Below are 19042 nucleotides of genomic sequence, written 5' to 3'. Positions count from 1 at the left end.
GTTGTGAACCAATAAGGAACCATCTCAACATAAGCTGTTAATGGAATGTACTAATACCCCTTACAGATGACACCACCCTTATGGCAGAAAGTGAAGAGGAACTCAAAAGCCTCTTGATGAAAGTGAAAGTGGAGAGTGAAAAAGTTGGCTTAAAGCTCAACATTCAGAAAACTAAGATTATGGCATCTGGTCCCGTCACTTCATGGGAAATAGATGGGGAAACAGTGGAAACAGTGTCAGACTTTATTTTTGGGGGGGCTCCAAAATCACTGCAGATGGTGACTGCAGCCATGAAATTAAAAGACACTTACTACTTGGAAGGAAAGTTATGACCAATCTAGATAGCATATTCAAAAGCAGAGACATTACTTTGCCAACAAAGGTCCGTCTAGTCAAGGCTATGGTCTTTCCAGTGGTCATGTATGGATGTGAGAGTTGGACTGTGAAGAAAGCTGAGCACCGAAGAATTGATGCTTTTGAACTGTGGTGTTGGAGAAGACTCTTGAGAGTCCCTTGGATTGCAAGGAGATCCGACCAGTCCATTCTAAAGGAGATCAGCCCTGGGTGTTCTTTGGAAGGACTGATGCTAAAGCTGAAACTCCAATACTTTGGCCACCTCATGTGAAGAGTTGACTCATTGGAAAAGACTTTGATGCTGGGAGGGATTAGGGGCAGGAGGAGAAGAGGATGACAGAGGATGAGGTGGCTGGATGGCATCACCGACTCAATGGACATGGGTTTGGGTGGACTCTGGGAGTTGGTAATGGACAGGGAGGCCTGGCGTGCTGCAATTCATGGGATAGCAAAGAGTTGGACACAACTGAGGGACTGAACTGAACTGAACTGAATACCCCTCAATTTTCTAGAAAAAGATAAGAGGCTTTTGTGATAGAGAAGTAAATATTTCCATGCATTCTTAAAATATGTATAATACTCTTAAAATTATTTTCTAATATATAAAATTTGCCTAAATTGCATTAAAAAGAATGAAATAATGCCATTTACAGTAACATGAATGGACCTAGCGATTATCACACTACAATGAAGCAAGTCAGAAAAAGAAAGACAAATACCATACAATATCACTTATATGTAGAATCTAAAAGATGACACAAATGAACTTACCTATGAACAGAAAACCAGGCTCACAGACACAGAGAACAGACTTGTGGTTGCAGAGGGGGAGAGGAAGTAGGGGAGGGATGTACTGGGCGTTTGGGATTAACAGATACAAACTATAATATATTGAATGGATAAGCAGTAAAGTCCTGCTAGATAGCACAAGAAACTACATTTAATATCCTGTGACAACTCATAAAGGAAAACAATGTGAAAAAGAATTTATTAATATATATGTATTACTGAATCATTTTGTTTTATAGCACGAACTAACCCAATATTGTAAATCAACTATACTTTAATAAAAGAAATTATAAAAAATAAAATAAAATTTGGGTAAGTTGTATGATTTTAAAAAATTTATTAATTGTGAACCTATCAGCTTTTTCCTTTGTCTTAAGAATGTATGATTTAAGGACTCACTGCACATTTCTGCTATGCCAAACTATAGTTTAGGAAATACAGTGACAGAAAAATTATAGCAGAGAACAAATCTGACTCTATATTGGATCTGTTTCTTTTACTTTAACCTTTGTTAAAGGTTCTAATGCTTTTGCTATAAGTTAATCTATTCAGACTTAAATAGAAGAAAGTAGGGAAAACCACTAGACCATTCAGGTATGACCTAAATCAAATCCCTTATGATTATACAGTGGAAGTGAGAAATAGATTTAAGGGACTAGATCTGATAGATAGAGTGCCTAATGAACTATGGAATGAGGTTCGTGACATTGTACAGGAGACAGGGATCAAGACCATCCCCATGGAAAACAAATGCAAAAAAGCAAAATGGCTGTCTGGGGAGGCCTTACAAATCACTGTGAAAAGAAGAGAGGCGAAAAGCAAAGGAGAAAAGAAAAGATATAAGCATCTGAATGCAGAGTTCCAAAGAACAGCAAGAAGAGATAAGAAAGCTTTCTTCAGCGATCAATGCAAAGAAATAGAGGAAAACAACAGAATGGGAAAGACTAGAGATCTCTTCAAGAAAATTCGAGATACCAAGGGAACATTTCATGCAAAGATGGGCTCGATAAAGGACAGAAATGGTATGGACCTAACAGAAGCAGAAAATATTAAGAAGAGATGGCAAGAATACACAGAAGAACTGAACAAAAAAGATCTTCATGACCCAGATAATCACTATGGTGTGATCACTGACCTAGAGCCAGACATCCTGGATGTGAAGTCAAGTGGGTCTTAGAAAGTATCACTATGAACAAAGCCAGTGGAGGTGATGGAATTCCAGTTGAGCTATTTCAAATCCTGAAAGATGATGCTGTGAAAGTGCTGCACTCAATATGCCAGCAAATTTGGAAAACTCAGCAGTGGCCACAGGACTGGAAAAGGTCAGTTTTCATTCCAATCCCAAAGAAAGGCAATGCCAAACAATGCTCAAACTACCGCACAATTGCACTCATCTCACACGCTAGTAAAGTAATGCTCAAAATTCTCCAAGCCAGGCTTCAGCAATACGTGAACCGTGAACTTCCTGATGTTCAAGCTGGTTTTAGAAAAGGCAGAGGAACCAGAGATCAAATTGCCAACATCTGCTGGATCATGGAAAAAGCAATAGAGTTCCAGAAAAACATCTACATCTGCTTTATTGACTATGACAAAGCCTTTGACTGTGTGGATCACAATAAATTATGGAAAATTCTGAAAGAGATGGGAATACCAGACCACCTAATCTGCCCCTTGAGAAATTTGTATGCAGGTCAGGAAGCAACAGTTAGAACTGGACATGGAACAACAGACTGGTTCCAAATAGGAAAAGGAATACATCAAGGCTGTATATTGTCACCCTGTTTATTTAACTTCTATGCAGAGTACACCATGAGAAACGCTGGACTGGAAGAAGCACAAGCTGGAATCAAGATTGCCGGGAGAAATATCAATAACCTCAGATATGCAGATGACATCACCCTTATGGCAGAAAGTGAAGAGGAACTCAAAAGCCTCTTGATGAAAGTGAAAGTGGAGAGTGAAAAAGTTGGCTTAAAGCTCAACATTCAGAAAACTAAGATCATGGCATCTGGTCCCATCACTTCATGGGAAATAGGTGGGGAAACAGTGGAAACAGTGTCAGACTTTATTTTTTTGGGCTCCAAAATCACTGCAGATGGTGACTGCAGCCATGAAATTAAAAGACACTTACTCCTTGGAAGGAAAGTTAAGACCAACCTAGATAGCATATTCAAAAGCAGAGACATTACTGCCAACAAAAAGGTCCGTCTAGTCAAGGCTATGGTCTTTCCAGTGGTCATGTATGGATGTGAGAGTTGGACTGTGAAGAAAGCTGAGCACCAAAGAATTGATGCTTTTGAATTGTGGTGTTGGAGAAGACTCTTGGGAGTCCCTTGGACTGCAAGGAGATCTGACCAGTCCATCCTAAAGGAGATCAGCCCTTGGTGTTCTTTGGAAGGAATGATGCTAAAGCTGAAACTCCAGTACTTTGGCCACCTCATGCGAAGAGTTGACTCATTAGAAAAGACTCTAATGCTGAGATGGATTGGGGGCAGGAGGAGAAGGGGTTGACAGAGGATGAGGTGGCTGGATGGCATCACTGACTCAATGGACATGGGTTTGGGTGGACTCTGGGAGTTGGTAATGGACAGGGAGGCCTGGCGTGCTGCAATTCATGGGGTCGCAAAGAGTCGGACACGACTGAGCGACTGAACTGAACTGAACTGAATCTACTAAAAAAAATGTTACCTATAGCCTGAAATATACACGATAGCCCATTTTCATGACTCTAACCTTTAAAGGAATAGTGTTTTTCCATTCATACAGAGATAAAAAGTTGCAGAACAGAGAATAGCATTTGTCTTGTTGAGGGTTTATAGGAACACTATGAAACCAGACCTATGGATGCTGCAAGAACAAAGGATTCCAACACCAAGATGTTTGCAACAACCAGCAACACTCCCTCCCCTTTCAGTAGAAAAGAAGCTTGAATTCCACCTCAGGTAAGATGGTTCTTTGGGACACTAGTCCACCATCTTCTCTCGCCTCATTGGCTTGCGGTGCAGCGAGCAGTACGAGCTTGGACTGGTTAACAGACTTATGTGCAGCTGTCAGTCAATCTCATGTAAACAGCTGGACAGCTTTTTACTAAGTCACATTTCATTACATGGGAAACTTCCTATATAGAATGCCCCAAATGAAATCCAAGGAATGCATAAATATTCATTTTCTATAGTTTAATGAAATGATGAAGTAATCCTCCCAAAATTTTCAGCAATGAGAAGCTTCAGTATCAGAGTTTTGAACGTAATTTTGAGATTTAGAATTTAACTGGTTTTGAGAACTTGCAGAGGTCCCAAAGAGTAATAAAAATTAAACATGGTTGGAAAACTGGCTCTTATGAGGGAAGGAATGAAGATACTGAAAATCAGCCTGTGTGTGATGCTTAAGGAAGTGTAGCTTTTACGAGAGGAGCTGTGGGCTTTGAGTCTGGCAGCCTATGCTCAAATGAGAGAACACAGCTCAGTTTCTTCTTGGGTCGAGGCAAGAACAGAGTGCAGCTTTTCTTTGCATTGTGTGTCTTTCCAGCAGGCTCTGGGAAGGCAAGATTACTCCTGCATCCTACCCCAGTGCAGTCCCAGAGCCTAAGGAAGTGCTCAGGCCATTGGAAGCTGCTGCTGCTAAGTTGCTTCAGTCGTGTCCGACTCTGTGCGACCCCATAGACAGCAGCCCACCAGGCTCCCCCGTCCCTGGGATTCTCCAGGCAAGAACACTGGAGTGGGTTGCCATTTCCTTCTCCAATGCATGAAAGTGAAAGGTGAAAGTGAAGTCGCTCAATCGTGTCTGACCGTCATCGACCTCATGGACTGCAGCCTTCCAGGCTCCTCCGTCCATGGGATTTTCCAGGCAAGAGTACTGGAGTGGGGTGCCTAGTAAATGTTAAATGAAAGGATGAGCTCTGGACTAGACTGGATTCATTTCAGTGACTTATTGAATGCTCCCTCTTATTCAACCCTTAGCAAAAAAGAAAATTTCAGGAACCCCTAAAATACTTTTTACAGTAAGCTACAACTTTTATTTATACTTGTTACAAGTTTTGAGTTAAAACACAGAACTTAATAACAAAAATATCTAATGCCACTGAAGAAATTGGGTGATATCTGCATATCAAATGCAAACAGATGGGTAAAAAATGATGGAACATAATTATAAGTATAGAGCAAGATCTCTAAAAACAAGCTTGGATTTCTACTCGAAACATCAATCTTATGGATTTTTTTGGCTCAATAAACATCTACTGAATGAATGGATATGTGAAGAATAAACAAGGAGGCAATGGATGAGTAAGTGGTGGGTCTTAACTGGCCTCTTTAGTTAGAAAAACAGAGGAAGCAACCTTCTGGTACATTGTAGTGTTATTTAATATAATACAGTAATAAAAGTCTGAGCATAATGTGAAGGTTTGTGTAGAAAAGATATGCCCATAGTGTAAACCATTCAATAGTAGCAAAGACTGGGGGCTGATGATGCTCTGCAATACACATAACAGTTTTCCCATATTTAGGAATATTTCCAAGGGAACTGTTAAGGCTTAAGATGCCAGAACAATAAAAAAAAAAAAAAAAAACTGAAAATCTTCTTAAAAACTCAGTACATTTTCTATGTATATAGTGTGGGGTTTCCTAGTTGCTGAGGATTATTATGTATTACAAAACACAAATTTGAAGACCTTCCTCCAGCTCATATTTTCCATGTAAAGCTGTGAAATTAAATAGACCTTTGCTTCCAGAATGTAACCACCAGTTTAATGAAAGAGACAGAGAGACAACTCCTCTTCACTGGAGATGTATTTGTTTATAATAAAAGCAAAGAGGACTGTATCAGTCAATTATTCCAACTGTTTCTAGCTACACTATCCAAGTTCATAAAATCTTACTAATCCGTGCTGATTATTTTTTCACACATAGCCTCATTTTCCCCCACTTTTGGGAACTGTTTCAGTAGCAAAAGCCACCGTCTCACATGTATCATCCTAAATTAGGGAAGCTACAGACTTGAGACATATGTGAACCCTCCCTTCCCCCCTCTTTTTGCTAATGGGCCATAACACTCCAACATACTGAACTCAATAGGACCTCAGAATCCTTCTCAACACATTATTCTGTGGACACAAAACCCGAGAGATAAGGCTCTTAACCATCCTTGAATTCAATGATAAATCAGGAAATTCACTTTTTCTGTTACATTTTAAATTTATTTATTCAACTACTAAGACATTTTTATTTAAAAACATGCTTATATACAAGCAACTAATGAAAGAATTATATTAAACCAAATAAATAAGGTGCTTCATACCATATGCATGTTTTATGAAATTTTCTCTCAGAACTTCACCACTTTCCCTGATAACTGCTGAAACACAATTTAAAGATAATCAGAGCATGATCATCTGGAATATTGCTCTCAATGTGTATAGAAATCACTATTTCTTCTACATAACCAGATATGTAACTTGTAGATAAAAAAAATGCTAAGGGAATTTCCTCCAGAAAGATGATTCTAGAAAACTAAGCAGCAAGCCCCAAATACTTATTATTTCCTATCCGAAGGAATACTGAAGATGGACATGAATTGAAAAGAAAACCAAACATAGACAGTTCGTCACATGTTCCCGTACCCGTGCGACCTTTCTGGGGACAACAATGTTTTCCTGAAGGACCCTTGCAAGAGCTGCTTTTGGGTCCCCAGGTTAAGCCAGGCTAAAGGCACAAAGTGTCCATTGGGTAGAGACCAACAGTTCATAAGATATCTCCCCTCCTAAACCTGGAAGATGCCAGAACAGTAAAAAAAAAAAAACAAAAAAAAAAAAAACAAAACAAGCTCAGGCATAGAAAAAGTCCCAATTTCCATGTGAATTAGCATCTGCCTTTTCACATGCTGATTCTGCAAGGCAGCTCATTTACAAATATATAAATAGCTGCAACTTTACTCCAGTCTCATTGAAAAATCAAGATGGCATCATGTGAGAGAAGCATCCTAGCATCTTTGGCTCACAGAGCAAAATGTAAGTGGAGATGAGCCAAGCTACTTGACACTCACTAGTCAGCTTAACCAGATCCCCTCCAGTTTCCTGAAGTGGAGGGACCAGAGTTCTCCTGTGCAGAGCTGGAGAATTAACTTATATTGATTGCCCAGCAGTAGCACAGTGATTTAGAGCCCAAAATCAAAAAATAAATTTCAAGTCATACACAGTATTTATTACCATGCATACTCAAAAGAGAATGGCACTGTCTAAATGTGGCAACAAGTTTTCCAATGTAGCTACTTAAAATTGTCAGTCCTATACTTTGGCCACCTGGCCAGAATTAGAGGGGTTTAAATCATCAGGAGAAGGTGAGAGAGAACATGCATTTTAATTTTTGGAAAAGGATTTATTGCCTTTCTTAAATTCATTAATTAAATTTATGTTTAAGAAACATCTAAAGCAATATATATGAAATATATGAGACACAAATGGACTCTTCTTTACTGCATATGAATACCCAAACAGGGAGCTGTCAAGCCCTGAGGGTTTAATGTGTGCGTGTGAAGCCACTTTCAGGCTTAAGACACCCACGATAGCACAGGTCTGTACAGTGACATCTGCTGAAGTTCTCCAGCAGACAATCACCGTTACATCCCCTGATATCAAATTACCCTCTTCCTTAGCCCTCTGATTTCTTACCAATTAACGAGCAGTTTACTTTTAAGGAACCATATCATTAAACTAAAAGTATCTAAAGGATCACAAAATAGAAAATTTAAAAGAAAATTTTCTCAAGGAGTTAGGAACCTGGTTTACATGATACCTCTGAGGATGGGCAACGAGATAATTAATGCTATTTCTCTTTGAGAATTTCAAAGCTGAGATTCTCAACAACTCTACCTGGTAACTCAAATATTAGAATACCCATCAGGAAGTGGAAACATCCATGCGTGTTTTCACACAAAAACATCTGTGTTGCATATTAAACCAAGCAGAATTTTATGCTTTATTCATTGCAGTGTAGTCATACACTGGAATGTTCACCTTGGACTCAAAGGCTGAATATCAGAACCATATATGTTCTATCTGCCTTCTTGATGACTCAGGCTTTCTGATTTACTGTTGATCCATCCTCCAGTTACCTATAGTCAGCCATACAGTGAATGCTTGCTTTGTATAATTGCTGATCAACTGGAAATATTCAAGTGGAAAGTGATTCTTTTTAGTCTCATTTATCAGAAGTATAATAAAGATAACAAACAATAAAAAAGCCTTAGGTAAATCCATTTTGAAATAAATATCAAGATCAAAAAAAAAAGAAAAAGTTTTTTTATCCTACTGTTTACTCTATACAATATATACAATAAATAAGGGGTAAATTCTTTTAATTTATCATAGAGCTTATCCCTATGCATGAAGCATGTGGAAATAAATATAATAAATATCAGTCTTTTGTCTCTAAGTCTACACTGGTCTTATGTTTCAAATTCACATTTTAAAATCTAATTTTGATTAGTTTGTTTAAACATAAATAATATTTCTTCAAAAATAGATTTAATTACTATTTTATAATAATCATGCCTCTATCTATACATGTAAATTAACACCACAGAACAAGATCAGTTTGCAGATTATTAAAAACCACAGTATAAAAACATCACATTTACTGCAGCATTCAAATGATTGTGATACTGTCAAGATAACTTTTTATTTTTAAACAAGTTATTTGGAATCTCTTTAGAAAGTAGTTTATATAGTATTCAAAAACATAAAGAAAAATTATTATTTTACTTACATGGTGTCTCTAATAAGAAGTGAACTTCCCAATTTGAAACAGGTTTTATCACCTTCACAAAACACATGTTTCAGAGAAAATCGCTCTGCTAGGTCAAAACCTGTGAAGTGTAACAAATGATTTAATCCAGCAGTTTTATTAAATATAGTAAACTCACAGAGATACTGATTTTTAAATAGGATTTTTTGTAGTCATTATCTGCAGATTCATTATTTCAGGTTAAATTGTAAAATTATTTTTTAATATAAATTTATTTATTTTAATTGGAGGTTAATTACTTTACAATATTGTATTGGTTTTGCCATACATCAACATGAATCTGTAAGAGGACAAAATATATTTCAAGAGATTCAAATATTAATTTTCTTTGATATAGGAATGATTCTAAATAAATAATCAGAGTCGCTTATTGTACCAGCTCTGATAGCTAAAGACAGAAAACTAGTTAAATAAAAAGCACTATTACGGCGGGGCCTGGTGGGCTGCCGTCTATGCGGTCGCACAGAGTCGGACACAACTGAAGCGACTTAGCAGCAGCAGCAGCAGCATACCCATCCAACTGAAATCTAAGCAGCCTTTTTAAAAATATCATGCTTTAGAAAAATATATGTTGGTGTGGAGAAATGCGTGGATTTCAAATGCAGTGTATGGATTATGATTATGCGTGCATGAGTCAGAGTGGAGGGAGGGTGGAGAGAGAAAATGGAGGATTAAAGGGAAAAAGAGAAAGAAGGGTAGGTATGTTCCAAAATGAGCGCCGTCACCATACTGGGGTATTGAGATCTTCCTTCTCATACACTTTCTTTATTTCACATTTTCTACAATAGATATGACTTTTATAATTTCAAATAACTTTTGTTCTCCAAGAGGTTGAATTGTTGGTCGTCAGGTTAAACAATGTAGAACTCTGCTCTCAGAAATTTTTGTATATCATCTGCCTGCTTTGCTCTTAATTTTATTGATATTGGTCTTATCATCTTAAATTACAATGTCAAGGAGTCACCTACAATACACAACATGTTTGGTTATAATTTTACACAAAAATGCTTCCTTGTGAAAGATTATCATGCTTACCTGAAACTTCAAGTTTATCTCTGTTGTCTTGTCTAAACCGGCGTCCCTCTGTTCTCAGTATAGGACACTGGTTTTCTATTAAAAAAAAAAAATATTGAGAATTTTCAGTATAGGGTCTATTATTTTTCTTTGAATAAATGTGAATCATGTAACACAATCAGAAATGTAAGATAAAATGGAAAGAAATTAAATTATTTTATTAAGTTTCTTTTAAACGAGGATAAGAGTATTACCCACTTAATTGTGTGTTCATGAGAATTACATGTGGTTATATACATGAAGTGTCTGGAATACAGACAATGCTTGTTAGTCTTAGCTATTGTTACAATTTTATTGCTCTAATATTCTAATTGCTACAATATACTTGACAGTAGGAAATTAGCTAGCTTTAATATTGTTAAATTTTCATATTCAAAGTATATTCTAATATTAGAACAAGCGAACTACTACTATTTTAACATAACTTGTATTCAGGTTTTGGTATTAGTGATATTAAACTTTAGAGCAGAAGGAGACTGCAATGGACTAAATGCGTCCCTCCCCAAATTCCTTTGCTGAGGTCTTAATCCCCAGTGTGACGGTATTTGGAAGTGGGGCCTTTAGGACTTGATTAAGTTTGGATGAGGTCATAGGGGTGCAGTGCTCATGATGGGATTCATATCCTTTACAAAAACTGGAGAAATAGGAGTTCTTTCCACCTTGTGAGGAATTCAGGAAGAGGGTTCTCACAAGAACTTAGCCAAGTTGTCACACTGATCTCAGACTTAGTCTCCAGAACTGTGATAAATAAATGTCTGTAGGTTAAGTTCCAAACACTATGGTATTTTTGTTAGAGCAGCCTGAAATAAGTTATTAAAATAAAACTAAATAGCAAAAGCAGACTTCTGCTATACTAAAGTGGTCTATAGTGAAAAATAAACGAGATAAAAATCATTGCTGCTGCTGCTGCCACTAAGTCGCTTCAGTCGTGTCCGACTCTGTGCGACCCCATAGACGGCAGCTCACCAGCCTCCTCTGTCCCTGGGATTCTCCAGGCAAGAACACTGGAGTGGGTTGCCATTTCCTTCTCCAATGCATGAAAGTGAAAAGTGAAAGTGAAGTCACTCAGTCGTGTCCGGCTCTTCGTCACCCCATGGATTGCAGCCTACCAAGCTCCTCTGTCCATGGGATTTTCCAGGCAAGAGAACTGGAGTGGGTTGCCACTGCCTTCTCCAAAAAATCATTGAGAAAATACTAATTATGTGTTGAGGCAGTTAATGGTGTTCAAAGAAATGATCACGTTTGCTTACACTCACAGTGGATTTACATATTCATTGCATCCCAATATACTAATATAATACTATACATGTATACACTAATTTCTTATTATCTGGGGTATATTTAAATTTAATTCAGACTACGATGACTGCAAAAGTGACTGTAAAGAAAGCTGATTGCCGAAGAATTGATGCTTTTGAACTATGGTGTTGGAGAAAACTCTTGGACTGCAAGTTGATCAAACTAGTCAATCCCAAAGGAAATCATTCCTGAATATTCACTGGAAGGACTGATGCCGAAGCTGAAAACCCAGTATTTTGGCCACCTGATGTGAAGAACTGACTCACTGGAAAAGACCCTGATGCTGAGAAAGATTGAGGGCAGGAGGAGACGGGGACAACAGAGGATGAGATGGTTGGATGGCATCACTGACTCAATGGACATGAGCTTGAGTAAGCTCCGGGAGTTGGTGATGGGGAGGGAGGCCTGGCCTGCTGCAGTCTATGGTCCATGAGATCGCAAAGAGTCAGACACAACTGAGTGACTGAACTGACTGACAGCAACTGCAGTCACAATATTAAAAGACGCTTGCTCCTTGGAAGAAAAGTTATGAGAAACATAGACAGTTTAGTAATAGGCAGAGACATCACTTTGTCCACAGAGGTCTATATAGTCAAAGCTATGGTTTTTCCAGTAGTCATGTATGGATGTGAGAGTTGGACTGTAAAGAAGGGTAAGCACCGAAGAACTGATGCTTTCGAACTGTGGTGCTAGAGAAGACTCTTGAGAGTCCCTTGGGCAGCAAGGAGATCAAACCAGTCAGTTCTAAAGGAAATCAACCCTGAATACTCATTAGGACTGATGCTGAAGCTGAAGCTCCAGTACTTTGTCCATATGATGTGAAGAGCAGACTCATAGGAAAAGACCCTGATGCTGGGAAAGATTGAAGGCAGGAGGAGAAGGGGATGACGGAGGATGAGACGGTTGGATGGCAACATCAAGACAATGAACATGAGTCTGAGCAAACTCTGGGAGACAGTGAAGGACAGGAATGCTTGGTGTGCTGCAGTTCTAATCAGACATGACTTAGTAACTGAACAACAAGATTCTAGGAAATTAATAGCCATTTCAGGCATAATTTCAGCCAGTTTTTATAATATGCCAACTGTACAACTAGACAATTCTTAACCTAAATTGATGAAATATTTTGCCATCTTACAATCACAACCTTATTTTTCCAAAAATTCATGTTTTCTGAAATTCAGGTTTGGGTTTAATGACCTCAAAGATTTTATGACACAGAGATGAACTGCTGAAAATCAAACTGTGTCCTGCTCCATGGAAAGTGGAAACTACTGATTCTCCTGGTCAACTGCTCAGCCTCTCAATCCTTCACTTAACAAATGCATCGTAGACTTCAAGGGTGGTGACACGGCCTCAGCTTAATATACCTACCAAGAAGGGTAAATCAAGTTATAAATAGTACTACCACTTAATCAGACATATAAGATGTGACACACACAATTAAAACATGTAGTACTGAATAATTTTAAAGAATATTTAGCTACTTTGGAAACTCTTATCTCAGACATCTTAACATGATAACAAAACTGGGTATTTTGTAAATGCTGCCCATTTTTTTTTAAAGAAAATTGAAGTCATATCCATTTTTATCTGAGTTCATCATCATTTTTATAAAAACTAAATATCCCATCAAGATCTCTGGACTGAAAACTAGACGGTGTTGCAGAGAGAAATTAAAATCCTAAATAACCTAATGGACTAACCAAGTATTTAGACTGGAAGACTAAATATTGTTAAGATGTCAATTCTCAATTTTATCTCTAGGTGTAGTTCAGTACCAATTAAAATCCCAGCAGGTTGTGTGTGTATTCCTATGTGAGTGTGTATGTGAAAACTGACAAGCTGATTCTCAAATTTAAGTGGAACTGCAGAAAAACTAGAACAGCTAAGACAAAACTGAAGAAGAAGCCAGAGGATCTACAACATTGTACACCAGCGACTTTTATAATGTAGTGCTGCTGCACATAACAAATCAGTAGAACAGAGAGTCCAGACACAGACCTGTGCACACGTGATCTCCTGATTTACCACAAAAGGGCCAGTGCAGTTCCAATGGGAAAGGGATGGTCTTTTCAATCAGTGATTCTGGACCAATGGAACATCAGTGTAGAACAAAACTGAACCCTTACCTCACACCATGCACAGAAATTAACTAGAGATTCTCTTAGACATAAATGTGAAAGGTAAAGCAATAAAGGACTACAGAAACATGTAAAATCTTAATGAACTGAGGGTAGAAAATATTCACTGATAGGGACACAGAAAGCACAAAAGGTTGACAAATTGGCCTTCATTGAAATCTTAATAATCAAAAGACAATGTTAAAAGAGTGAAAAGGCTATCCAGGGACTATTACAATATGTATATCCAACAAAGGATCATATCCAGAACATAAAAAGAATTTTCACAACTTGACTGGGAAAAGTTTGAAAACCCTATCATGATAATGTGAAAAAAAAAAACTAAGCAGTTCACAAAAGAGAATATTCATATTGCCAACCTGCCCATGAAAAGGTGCTCAACGCCATTAGTAATCAGGGAAATGCAAAGCAAAATCACAGCGAGACCACTAAACGCCTAAAAATTAAAGAACGGCACAGGTGCTAATGAGGATGTGGAGCAGGAGAGATTCCCTATGTTGCTGCTCATGGGAGTGGAAGTCAGTACAACCACTTAAGAAAATTCATAGCATTTCTTAAAGCTAAATAATCATGAACTCAAAACCTGGAACATCAATAACCCAAGAAAAAGGAGTACAGAAATGGTGTAAAAGGCTCTTTTAGAAGGGAATATTCCTCGCAGCATTACTCATAAGCATCTAAAACTGGAAACCACCAAATGTTCATTAACAAGAATAAATAAACAAATTGTGGTATATACAATGAAAAAGTGTAGCAATAAAAAGGAATGAACCACTGCTCTATGCAATGACCTGGATGAATTTCATAGATATAATAAGTGGAAAAAAATGCCGTTCTCCAAAGAATACAAACTTTCAGTTCAGTTCAGTTGCTCAGTCGTGTCCAACTCTTTGTGACCCCATGAATTGCAGCACGCCAGGCCTCCCTGTCCATCACCAACTCCCAGAGTTCACCCAAACTCATATCCATTGAGTCCGTGATGCCGTCCAGCCATCTCATTCTCTGTCATCCCCTTCTCCTCCTGCCCCCAATCCCTCCCAGTATCCGAGTCTTTTCCAATGAGTCAACTCTTCTCATGAGGTGGCCAAAGTACTGGAGTTTCAGCTTTAGCATCAGTCCTTCCAAAGAACACCCATGACTGATCTCCTCTAGAATGGGCTGGTTGGATCTCCTTGCAGTCCAAGGGACTCTCAAGAGTCTTCTCCAACACCACAGTTCAAAAGCATCAATTCTTCAGTGCTCAGCTTTCTTCACAGTCCAACTTTCACATCCATACATGACCACAGGAAAAACCATAGCCTTGACTAGACGGACCTTTGTTGGCAAAGTAATGTCTCTGCTTTTGAGTATGCTATCTAGGTTGGTCATATAAACTTTAGAATTCCATTTATATGAAGTTCAAGAGATTGTATGACTTATCTATATCAGAGTACTGGTTACCTTGGTAGGGTGTCAGCTGGGATGGGATCCAGGAAAGTCTTCTGGGGTTCTGGAAAGTTCTATAATAGGATCTGAGAGGCAGTTTCACAGGTGTGTAAATACATTATGCAAAAATTCACTGCACTGTGCACCTAAGATTTGTGGACCTTTGTGTGAGTAATACCTCAACAGAGTGAGGAAAACAGCTTGTCTTTGAGAAAGCACTGTAAGCTAAAATAATTTTTATAAAACAAAACACCAAAATTGTGATCAAATTTTTTACAATGACTTTGAATGACTGTATGACTGTTGTAAATGAGGTTAACTTTAAATTCTTCACAATGTATATAGGGAGACTCCAACAGATGATTGGCAAGCACACATCCAGACTATGGAAGGAACTTCCTACTATGATGCATTGGTAATGACTGGAAGGTATGTCAGCTTATTGCCAAGTTGGAAACAGTATATATCTTATTTAAATTCTTCTGCGGACTTAATGAATATATGATGATGCCAAGATAATACCCCTGTCACTTTGAAGTAAATAAAATTGAACATTTCCAATAATATTTATGAAAATGCTTTTCACTAAAGTCTTCAGTTTATAAAATTCAAATACAGCTTTATATCTCTAGTATATGTGCTCTGTTATGAAAAGCTAAACAAAAAAAATGAAAACTAAATGTTAATTTAAGTGAAGTAAGTCAGACAAAGACAAATATCATGATATCACTTCATATGTGGAATCTAAAAATATGATACAAAGGAGCATATTTACAAAACAGAATTGACCCACAAACATAGAAAACAAACTTCTACAGTTACCAACAGGGAAAGTTGGGGAAAGATAAATTAGAAGTTTCAGATTCATATATACACACTGCTGCTGCTGCTAAGTCGCTTCAGTCGTGTGCGACTCTGTGCAGCCCCATAGACTGCAGCCCACCAGGCTCCCCCGTCCCTGGGATTCTCCAGGCAAAAACACTGGAGTGGGTTGCCATTTCCTTCTCCAATGCATGAAAGGGAAAAGTGAAAGTGAAGTCGCTCAGTCGTGTCCGACTCTTAGCGACCCCATGTACTGCAGCCCACCAGGCTCCTCCGTCCATGGGATTTTCCAGGCAAGAGTACTGGAGTGGGGATACACACACTACTATATATAAAATGGAAAAACAACAAAGACCTACTATATAGCACAGAGAACTATACTCGGTACCTTATAATAACCTATAATGGAAAAGAATCTGAAAAAGAATATATATATATATGTTTATATATATATATATGTATTTTCTGTACACCTGAAACTAACACAATATTGTAAGTCAACTATATTTCTGTTGAAAATAAAACAACTAAATGTTAATTCCTTGGGTGTAAGACTCAAGGTACAATAAGCTGAATGCATGGGTCTCATTGTTCATTGCATAAAAAAGGCAATACAATATAAGTAGATATAAAAAATTGGATATGTTAATTTCTTTAAGCAATGATACATTTTAATACAAAGTAAATCATACTTTTGGGGTAAATGTGCATGTATCTTGAAGAACTACTTATAAGACCCACATATCCAAGCATCCTGTCAGATAGGAGAATTTAGGCAGGGGTAGCATTTCAAATGAAGGCAATGGCACCCCACTCCAGTACTCTTGCCTGGAAAATCCCATAGATGGAGGAACCTGGTAGGCTGCAGTCCATGGGGTCGCTAGGAGTCTGACACGACTGAGCGACTTCACTTTCACTTTTCACTTTTATGCACTGGAGAAAGAAATGGCAACCCACTCCAGTGTTCTTGCCTGGAGAATCCCAGGGACGGGGGAGCCTGGTGGGCTACAGTCTATGGGGTCGCACAGAGTCAGACACGACTGAAGCGACTTAGCAGCAGCAGCAGCAGCAGCAGCATTTCCAAGGCTCGTGGTAACCTTTCAAAAGTAATTACTAAAAATTCACCACAAAGATGCACTACTTGGGGGCCCTTAATCAACAGACCTTTCCAAATATTAACGCAGAAGTCTTGTCAGATTTAAGATGCTGTCGGTGACTGTCAGACCCCCTTTCCGCCTGACTTAGCTTGAAGGACCCGGGCAGTTCATAGGGTTGGAAGGATACCGCAAGGGGATAAAGCACCAGACAGGAAGGCTAGGTCAGATTTGGGAAAGATTATCTGATTTCATCGAGACTATCTACAAAAATTACATATATTTTAAAAAGATTTTTATCCTTGTCTTCCTCTAAAAATTAGAAACCTGAGGGCCCGAGAACAAGTCATTTAAGAGAAGTGATGTGACTTCCCCCCAGATTACACAGTGACTTGATGGCAGTGATGAAATAAAACTCATTTCCCATAGTCCTGCTTTTCCCCCTGTATTGTACATGCTTCTCAAAATCACATTCCAAACAAACAGTACCTATGATATTCTCTTTATTTGGTAGAAATGTATTTTGTCCTTGCTCTCAGTTTGAAACATGTGCTTGAAAAAAATCACTTGTTGCCTTAATCTCTAAATCCTTCTCCTTGTTCTCACCTGCTGACTTGGCCTCCTATTCAACTGGTAAGCGTTCTAGTCCAGAAACTAGATCACATGCCTTTCGAAACATATTTTTCCTATCACTGCTCTGGTCTTTCCACGCCCACTTATATGTAAAAGTCGTCGGTTTGGTATTCATGAAAGGCAGTTTGTATTCCTTCTTTCTCCTCTCAAATAGCACAGGGAAGGAAGGGATTACATGGGAGCAACGTGTGCGACGAGAGAAGGGAAGGAGGGCATCAGCTGCCTCCTGAGAAACTGCAACAGGTCTCTCTCTTGTCTGTTTTGACTGCTTTATTTTTTCTATTTCTTCATATCCTCAGGAGTACACATACTGTGTTATGGAATTGTGTGTGTTAGTTGCTTAGTCGTGTCTGACTCTTTGCAACCCCATAGACCGCAGCCCAACCAGGCCCCTCTGTCCATGGGATTCTCCAGGCAAGAACACTGGAGTGGGTTGCCACCTCCTTCTCCAAAAGGAACTATAGAAAGAAAGAAAGTGAAGTTGCTCAGGCGTGTCCGACTCTTTGTGACCCCATGGATTGTAGCCTGTCAGGCTCCTCCATCCGTGGAATTTTCCAGGCAAGAGAACTGGAGTGGGTTGCCATTTCCTTCTCCAGTATTATGGAATTACTACCTCTATAATCACAGTTAAGTCTGTCTAGTTTCACAGGCGTTCTGTTTACCACTCTTCTTTTTTATTGAGGTATAGTTGATGTACGTTATATGTTTCAAGTGTACAACACAGTTGTATAATTTTAAAAGCTTATACTCCATTTATAGTTATTATAAAATATTGGCTATATTCCAAGTGCCAATGCTTATACTTGTAGCATATTTTATACATAATAGCTTGTACCTTTTAATCTCCTACCCCTATATTACCCCCTCTCTCTTCCACTGGTAACTGCTAGCTGGTTCTCCACATCTGTGGGTCCGTTTCTTTTTTGTTACATTCAGTAGTTCATTTTGCTTTCTAGATTCCGTCTTTCTCTGTCTGGCTTCCCAGGTGGCGCAGTGGTAAAGAATCTGCCTGCCAATGCAGAAGATGCAGGTTTGATCCCTGAGTCAGGAAGATTCCCCAGAGAAGGAAATGGAAACCGGCTCCAGTATTACTGCCTGGAGAATCCCATGGACAGAGGAGCCTGGCAGGCTACAGTCCATGGGGCATATCATTTAGCATAATACCCTCCAAGTTCACCCATGTTGCTGCAAATGGCAAAATTTCATTCCTTTTTATGGCTGAGTGTTCCACTGTGTGTGTGCTTGTGTGTGTGTACCTGCTTTATCCTTTATTCTTTATCCATTGATGGACACTTAGGCTACTTCCAAATCTTGGCTACTGTAAACAATGCTGCTATGAATATTGAGGTGCATGTATCTTTTCAAACTAGTGAGGTTTTTTTTCACATATACACCCAGGTGTGGAATTGTTGGGTCATGCGGTAGCTCTGTTTTTAGTTTTTTGAGGAAGCTCCACACAGTTTTGCACAACAACTGCAACAAGTTACATGCCCACCAACAGTGTACAAAGGGTCCCTTTTCCCCACACCCTCGCCAGTGTTCGTCAATTGTGGTCTCTTTGGGGGCAGCCATTCTGACAGGCCTTACTCTTGTTTTCTAACATGTGTTG

General features: G+C 38.7%; 1 protein-coding gene across 2 annotated transcripts in view; it reads right to left on the bottom strand.

Moving 5' to 3' along the window:
* Positions 1 to 19042, bottom strand: part of COL19A1 (collagen type XIX alpha 1 chain) — a 445397-nt gene that overhangs the window by 406648 nt on the left and 19707 nt on the right. For both annotated transcript variants that reach the window (XM_027550856.1, XM_027550857.1), the window contains exons 3-4: positions 9978 to 10052; positions 8904 to 9003 (exon numbers count right to left, since the gene is read on the bottom strand). In XM_027550856.1, coding sequence (XP_027406657.1) covers positions 8904 to 9003; positions 9978 to 10052 — 175 coding nt within the window. The remainder of the gene's footprint in view (positions 1 to 8903; positions 9004 to 9977; positions 10053 to 19042) is intronic.

This window comes from Bos indicus x Bos taurus, chromosome 9 (assembly GCF_003369695.1).
Source record: "Bos indicus x Bos taurus breed Angus x Brahman F1 hybrid chromosome 9, Bos_hybrid_MaternalHap_v2.0, whole genome shotgun sequence".
Classification (NCBI taxonomy): domain Eukaryota; kingdom Metazoa; phylum Chordata; class Mammalia; order Artiodactyla; family Bovidae; genus Bos; species Bos indicus x Bos taurus.
This window is presented reverse-complemented; position numbering and strand designations above follow the sequence as displayed.